The 8,360-nt window shown below is 44.3% G+C and overlaps 1 protein-coding gene across 1 annotated transcript; it reads right to left on the reverse strand.

Moving 5' to 3' along the window:
• Positions 1-1,152: 1,152 nt before the first annotated feature.
• PtA15_6A355 (uncharacterized protein) lies at positions 1,153-6,543 on the reverse strand (the record flags this gene model as incomplete). The annotated part of the gene is made up of 15 exons (XM_053170051.1): positions 1,153-1,318; positions 1,413-1,532; positions 1,701-1,740; positions 1,828-1,912; positions 2,031-2,408; positions 2,490-2,648; positions 2,742-3,074; positions 3,273-3,423; positions 3,504-3,583; positions 3,693-4,033; positions 4,191-4,305; positions 4,430-4,662; positions 4,756-5,693; positions 5,800-5,936; positions 6,034-6,543. The coding sequence occupies 15 exons, from the start codon at positions 6,541-6,543 to the stop codon at positions 1,153-1,155; spliced, it is 3,786 nt and encodes a 1,261-aa protein (XP_053021281.1).
• Between the last annotated feature and the right edge of the window lie 1,817 nt (positions 6,544-8,360).

An 8,360-nucleotide genomic window follows, 5' to 3' on the forward strand; every position in this document is an offset into this window, starting at 1 on the left:
TTCGTCAGGATGGACCTCTGTACACTGGACCACTTCCCCAAACTTGCATAGGCAGTTGGGGTTTTTCATGTTGGATCAGCTCGCTGGGAGCTTCCCATGAGTTGGATTTGACCAGCTCGCCCCGGGGGTCCGCGAGTAGGATTTGTATGTACCAGCTCGCTGCTCGCTGGAGCTCGCGGGGAGGAATTCATCTGGCCCAGCTGGATTTGTGCCGGCTGGGGTGAGCGGGGGGAATTCATCTGGGTGATCTGGATTTGTTGTACCAGCTTACCGGGGTGAGCCCACCTGGGCCAGCTGGATTTGTACCCTACCAGCTCACCGGAACATCCTCTCGGTGAGCGGCGAGCGGGATTTCTTGTAGCCGCGAGGAATTCCTCTGGCCGAGCTTGATTTGTACCAGCAAGCTCGCCGAAAGGAAGTCCTCTCGATGCGCTGGATTTGTGCGTACCATCTCGTCAAGAGGAGTCGCTCCCGGCAGGACAAACGCTCGCCGGCACGCATCGCTCACGAAATGATGGGCTGCCGCGGAGAATGCGCTCCAGTGCTGTGAGCTAGATCATGCATGTGCACACGAATGTGGCCTTCTAGTCAAGTCGAGCTGAAGTTAAGAATCAGTCGATCATCGGCTAGCCATACCAAAAATAATGATCCGAACAAGTCATCTGTTTGCGCGAGTCTAGAATTATGCAGGTCATGAAAGCCACCGGATTTGAGAATTAGTGTGATCGTCAGAAAGCCAGGGTAGAGATGAACGACCCTGCCAAACTTAATTACAACCTTGGCAAGGGACATACAGTCCAAGAGGAGCCTCCTAACACGAACATCCTCAATCCTAAGAACTAATCTTGGATGTGTTTTTCATAGCTGATTCACTGCAAATATTCATGTTGTAGCTAAACCGTTTTTAGAAAAGACAAAAAGAGATAATAGTGGTCTAAATTAAGTAAATAAAACACACAAACGCATATATACAGATCAACGTACTTGCGAGAGGAAAAATTGAAGCAAGATATGAAGGGGGATCCGAGCAAGGGTTCGCTCAGGAGTAAAAGACCAAGACGACACAAAGTATATAAAATGACGAGATAAACAATATCTGGCAGGAAGCACTATGAACAGAACGGCAGAGTTCGGTAAGATTTGTTGTCAAGTTCATCGCGGGACAGGCATTGGTTTAATTCCAGCCGAGCTCCCACCAGCGGTGCGAGGGACGAATTTCTTGAAGTTGTTACTCGCAGTCGTTTTCGAGCCTTGAGTAGTTGACGCCACGTATTTCGAAACGTGTTGGTGAAAATCAACGGGCCGGTTAGTCGTCGAACTACGATCAACGTCCCGATCAAACCATTAAGATGCGAACAATATTAGCATGCCAAGTTGTTGAATTATGTGAAAGATTAAATGTGTGAACACACGTGGTCGATTTGCTTTCTTGCCGGGTATTGTGGCTGTTTTTTTGCGGTGGTTGATTCAAATCTTGAGATTTAAATTTATTCAAGACTTTCATAATAGATGCGCCATGTTGGTCAATACACCTAATAGAAAAATAAAAATCGATTATCAGTGTCTAAGACTCCGTTCTATTTATTTATTTTGTTGAGTTAAATTAAATTAGGAAAAAGGAAAGAGGAAGTACGCAAGGGGAGCGAAAAAGGGAGGTAATTCAAAATCGAGGGCAAGTGTGAACAAGCAAACATACTTACTGCTTTGAGAGTCCATCAATAGCACCTAATTCTTGTAGAGCTAATTAATATAAGAAAAAAGGGTAGGATCAGCCAACCAAATCAGAAAGTGAAAATATTTCTGGCTGAAAAGAGGGGAAAGTCTTACAATGAGGGTGAATGCAAGCTATTGTCTGCAGGGCTTCCTCGCTAGGAAAGTCTTCATCCACAACGTCACCATCCGTTAAGATATCCTGGAAACAAAACAGGCCCCCGCCAAAATTTGGTTAAAAAGGAGAAAAAGGTGGGAAGAAGACTTGTTCAGCGGAAAAGGAGACTACCTTCACACGAAAAAAAGTGGAAGAGACCTACCCTGAGTAGAAGAAGGGCATTATAACAGTCTTGGACCGAACCCGCCCCAGTAGATTGAGGCTCGTTTAACTGATGTTTAGCTTTAATAGTAGCGAGGGCTTTCTTGACGCCACCTCTGACGGGGGGTCCGCCGTTTTGAGTGCGTGAGGCTCTAGCTGGTCTTGCGGGCGCGTCGGATTCGTGAGAGTCATTGACGACGAAGTCTTCATCTGAATCTTCCACTACGCTGACCTCCTTCCCCCCGCCTTTCTTGGCCCTGACCACTGTCTTCTTCGGCGGCCCGGTCGGCGCGGTCCGTTTTGTCGTACCAGTCTCTCTGCTGAATGCCATCATCACCGGCCCTTTATTGTTTAGTAGCTCCTGATGAGCCGTCCCAAGCTAGCAAGATGACCGATAGATCTATCTTTCAGTTCTTTATCCCCTCTGATTGAGAAAGGTTGAATAAATTCGGCGGTTTACCTGGACATAGGCATTGGTGAAACCCATGGCATTGGACTCATATCTTTCGTTCAAGATGTCTCGCGAAACCATCAGATGAAGTAACCTCTCGCAATCCGTTCGATCGAGAGTACTGCCTTGTCCAGCACCGTCTAGTTGATCGTGTCCAGCATTCGTGATCTGGATTCAACAGTGGGAGACAGCGGTCATCATTCACAGACAAATATATTTTAGCATATGACTGAGGACTCCAAGAAAAAGAACAAGATTGACTTTTTTACTCTTACTACCTCTAAAGACATCGACGATATGAGCGATGGTAACCGACTCGGCTCGACGGGCGGTGATTTGTTTGACTACTTTGACGACCCCCTTCATCAACTGCGAGACATCTTTCATCACAACTGTTTCTGGGTTCATGCACGTATCGCAGGTCTTCATACACTCCGAAGCCGAGAATTTCTCGCCGAAATAACTGAGGATCTGTGACCTTCTGCAGTCTACCTTATTAAGACAGAACCCGACCACTTGTTTCGCATTCGCCTGTTGCCGCTCGATTTGGTCTTTCGAGGTCGTCGATTGCTCCACCATTCTCATAAATACAGTCTATTTTGCTCTCGTTATAATGGCAAGGGCAAGGACGAAAAAGTAAAGGATTATTTTTGTGAGTATAGGTTTTCTTATGTAGAAACCGGACCCACTTGTTTTTTTTTTTGCCAGATCCATTGACGATACAATAAGGTTTTTTTTTTTTTTTTGGGGGGGGGGGGGGGGCTCTCTAGGGTTATGTTATGCAAGACTCACAAAATCTCGATAAGAGTAGAACAAGATACATTCAGAAATCTGACCATCTCTCCCTGCTCGACCTGTTTCTTGATAATATCCTTCGAGAGAAGAGGGCATCGAATGATGAACGACAAACCGAACGTCCGGCTTATCAATTCCCATCCCGAAACTGATGAAAATTTTCAATATAATACATTCGTCTCTTTCCTAAGTTTATGAGGATAACTGAGATGATCTTGTGACACGTACGCTATTGTTGCACAAATTACTTGCAACTTGCCAACTTGCCAGCCATGTTGAATTTTCTGCCGATCCTCCTTGGACATTCCCTAATTTATAGTGAAAAAATCAGAATGAGGATTGGGTTTAAACATGGAACATAGCGACACTATTGTGGATATGAATAGCTTTCGATGTGGGATAAAAGAAAATGCTTACAGCATGGTAATGGTGAGCTTTAATCCGGTTCTTTGTGGAGAGGTGTGCGGCAACTTCTTCGCATTGCTTCTTCGAAAGACAATAGATTATCCCACTTTCACCCTGATGATCAACGGTGATGATCCGGATGATATCGCTCAGCACGTCCTTGGTCTTAGGTCGGACCTCATATCTCAGATTTGCTCGGTTGAAGGATTGGGTCAAGACCCGACAGCCAGTTATCTGCAGGTTTGACATCACATCTTGCTGGACCCGGTGGTTTGCTGTTGCCGTCAAAGCGATAAATGGGATAGTCTTGAATTCTTTTCGAAGCATAGGACCGATGTCCTTATAATCGGGACCTAAAGAACTCCCCGAAGATAAGAAGCAGATTAGGCTGAATTGAAATTCTATCCATCAAAAAAGGAAACCTTAGAGTCTTTTTTTGGGGGAAGGAGGGTTTTAGAAGCTGAAAGAGGAGTAGATGAAAGTTTGTGCGGATTGATCCTATCGACTCACGGAAATCATGCCCCCATTGACTTACACAATGCGCCTCATCGAAAACAAAGCGGGCCAGCAACTTCCGGTTTTTGAGGTCGGTTAGGATTCTGGATAATACAGAACTTCGCATGATCTGAAACACAAAAATAAACCACAAAAACTCTCCATGAGGAAACCCGGCGAATCATCGGGTGGGGCTCTTTCCATCCCGCTTCTCTCTTGTGACAGTTTATCAGGGTGAAAAAAATGACACGTACCATCTCAGGAGTGACGTAAACCAGACACAAGGCAGGTTCGTCTGATTGGAGATCGTTGATCACGTAGTCCCTCTCTTGGGCTGTCATCGTACCCGTGAACGCAGCGGCTCCAATATCTTTAGCACACAATGCCTGAACTTGATCGGTGATCAGACTGATCAAAGGACTGATGACAAATGTTACGCCTTTGGTCGCACCCGACCTTACCACGGCTGGTAATTGATAGCACAAAGCTTAGAAGGAAAAAAAGAATAAACATTTGTAAGCATAATATATGAGGGACATGATGGTCTGTTTTCCAAAGGTTGGCGACGCGTGTCACCCACATTTTCCCCCTCCTGTGGGCATTAAAACAAAGCAGTCTTTTCCAGAGAGTGTAGTATTGATGGCATCGACTTGGTTGTGTCTCCAAGTGTGCAGTTTGAATATTTTGGCGAGAGCTTTGCCGACGTCTCTAGACCAACGATGGTTCATTTTCTTAGAATAGTCTTCGACAGTTTGTGTGGTCTTTGCAACTGATGTTTCGATTGGTGGTACATTTGATTTGGTCGCTGAATGTTTACTTCGAGTGGGTTGGATGATGTCTATAGACCCGCTCGGTGCCGCATTTTGGGAGTCGTTGGTTTGATCTGGATAGCCATTCTCTAGCTCTTGAAGGTCATCCTCATCAGCGGAAAAGATACCCTCCAGAAGATATGGATCTATTGAGTCGTGGCTGGCTTCTTGCAAGGGTTCATCAATACATTCAGGTTCTGGCTCATCGGCTGGATTTGGACTTGAAATTCTAAGATCGTTGGCAAAGTTCCTATTTGATTGAAAGTTGCTGTTTGGTTGAAAGTTGCTATTTGGTTGGATGTTACTTTTTGGTTGAATGTTGCACTGTGATTGATAGGTTCTTGTTGAATTAGAGGTAGCAGGTCTTTCAAGGTGAGCAGGTTGATGGATTGCTTGATTTGGGCGGGTCGTTTTTGGTGAAGGGGGGTTGGGAATTGTTGTTGCAGAAGCTGAACGATATGTAGATCTGGGGGTTTGATGATCGGTTGAGGATGGCTTGGTTGGAGGAGCGAGGTTTTCGTTCGAGAGACGCGATGATGTTGAAGGAGAAGTGACCAGGGCAGGAGCAACGCGACTGATAGGAGGGTCAATCCTACTTGTCGTAGGGATCGGTCCAACGGATGGTTTGGTGGATTCGAGTATGGTTCCGATGGATTCGCGCCGCTTGACTTCCGCATTGAATTCAGCAAGTCTGCCGTCCAAATATGACCTGCTTGTCGAGCAAATGAATACCAAGAGATAAGTCAGAACTTCAAAACTTTTGTGACGGGATATAAAAACTTGGTCACAACAGGAAAAAGGGAAACGGTCATAACTTTGTATTGAGTAAACAGCCGAAGTCTTCACCCGTCGAGCATTCTCCAGTCTGAAAGACACTGATCATGTTCTCTAGAGTCACCACGAGCCTAGAGATGCATGTATGTCGCTTAATGTAAAGAGTTTCAAGATCAATCTGTAGGGAAAAACGAGACGATCGGATCAGGTGTTTTTCTATCGAGAAAAGAGAGAGGCGTGAAAAAGGGGGAAATTCAAGTTAATGAAGAACTAACTTCTTGCATGGTGGGTTCGACAAATACCCGACCAAGTGGGCCAAGGGTGGGTCGACCATGAAGATTGGAAGGTGTTGAGACGGCTGAATTGGGTTGGGCGATATGGGAAGGTCCCAGTGGTAAAGGCTTGGGTTGGGCGGTAATGTTTGCGGGGTGGGTAGGTCTGACTTGTTGTTTGTCAAGATTGGAGGGCTGGCTGCGGTCTGATTGATGAATCTGCTCGAGGAAGTCTATATCACCGTCAACGGGGAATTCGTCGAGGTTGTCTTTGAGCCGAAGGTCTTGAGTGGGTGGGGTTGCCCGTGATTTTTTGATCGATTGGGCTGGGTGGCTGTCGCTAGGAGGGGGCCGCTTAGTGTTAGTAATCGGTGTTGAGTTTTGAGTCGATTGTGATAGTATCGGGCATGGACGGGTATGAGCTTGAAGGTTTCTTGCTTGGGTTGAGCTATTCTTCTGCGTTGATGTGGATTGAGATGGGCGGGAATCATCCTTGAAGGCGAAAGGAGTCATTGAGGAGATGAGTCTTGTTATGTTCTTGAATCGTTCGTCTGAGACTGTGAACTGGATGTTGTGAGCTGGATGAATGGCTGGATATTTATCTGCTGTTTCGTTTGAAAGGCATCTTCGGATAACTCTTGAGAGTCGTGTGTATGATAAACGTGTATGCGGCTCGAGTCAGGACTCAAGAGACTCAAGAGTGGTTGGGATCAGCAGACAGGGAAACACACCCCCTTTAAAACAGAAACAGTAGTTTACAGGCCCATATCATGCACTTCTTTATTTTCTTTGTGCTACTTCTCCCAGAGCTACAGGAGGGAAGCCCTTAGAGCATTTCAACCCCTCCAAGCTCATTCTCCCTGCCATGAGAAGTTCCACACCATGCAGTCCAAAATGGAACAAAATTTCAACAGACTGTCCAGGTATTTCACCTTTTTTCATGGCCAGAAACAGAAGACTTGTTATCTCAAGGTGGTACCATAAAATTTCTGTTGGGTTCAACTAAACCACATCCATACTAATCTACGGGCCTCATTAATGGCACATTTTCAAAACTATGAATCCACAAATTCAATTATGGAGTGATGGATTATTTCCACAGTTAGATAATCAAATCAAATAGAGGAAGGAAGGAAATTGAGACAAAAAAGGTTCAGTAATAACTCAGGCATAGGCACAATTCCTTGGTTTTTGAGCCAATGCCTTGCCAAAAAAACCTCAGTATATTCACATGATCTTTGGGATGTATAGTTAACTTAAAGTGTTCAAAAAATGTCAGAAATACTTATCATGATTTAGTGGAGAGATTGGAATATAGCTTGAGAGTAATTCCAGCTATTTTAGAACACATTGATTTTTTGTTTCCTTGTCTGTATCAAGAGGTTTTAAGGCACTTGAGCAAAAGACAAACTTGAATTTCAAGTTTCACATTGGGACATGGTCATCAATGCACTTCTACTCTTGGCATCACTTGAATATTGACCTGATCAAATGCATGTTGAGTTAAACCAGGCTAGGTGACTGATAGTAACAGATGGTAAGTCTTGTGACAGGGACTGGAGACAAACATAAAATGTGGTTTATATTTTGGGAATGGGCAGGAAATATCACAATATCCAGAATTGGGAGTTGAAAAATTTACTCCCAAAAATTAATAAATCGACTCCCAAATGTTGCGGACATCCCAAAGACCGCAATTTGACGTCCGCCTTGGGTTGCCAGAACCCAAAATTGGTCCGGGAATTTTTTGGGAGTCGGAAAATTAATTACCCTATCCAGAATGGGAGTTGGAATTTTAGGCTTTGTTTGGAGCCGATATAAATATAGGTGATATAATCATTGGTTAATTCAATGAAAACTACAAAATTCAACATAAAGCCTCCAAATATTTTTTCTAGGCAACCTACAATACTGGTCTCTTCAATTATGAAGTCAGATTCAACTGATTCAGCCATATTCAGTACCGTAGTACCATTATATTGCTTTTGACCAAAACAAAGCAATATAATGGTATTATGGTGCTGAAGATGGCTGAATCAGTTAAATCTGACTTCATAGTTGATGAGACCAGTACTGTAGGTTTACTACAAAAAAAAATGGATTCTTTATGTTGAGTTTTGTATTTTTTATTGAATTTACAAATGATTATGTCACCTATATTTATATTGGCTCCAAACGGGGCCTTAATTTCACAAAAAATGCCAAAAAATAAGGAAAAATTTATACCCTCACTGGGTCGCCCAAAGCCCCCCAAAATTTTACAGCAGTCAGAAAGCACTCTTAAGAACACGTGGTAAGCCGCACGGCATTAGCACACCCCAGGAAATGGG

Source organism: Puccinia triticina, chromosome 6A (genome assembly GCF_026914185.1).
Source record: "Puccinia triticina chromosome 6A, complete sequence".
Classification (NCBI taxonomy): Eukaryota; Fungi; Basidiomycota; class Pucciniomycetes; order Pucciniales; family Pucciniaceae; genus Puccinia; species Puccinia triticina.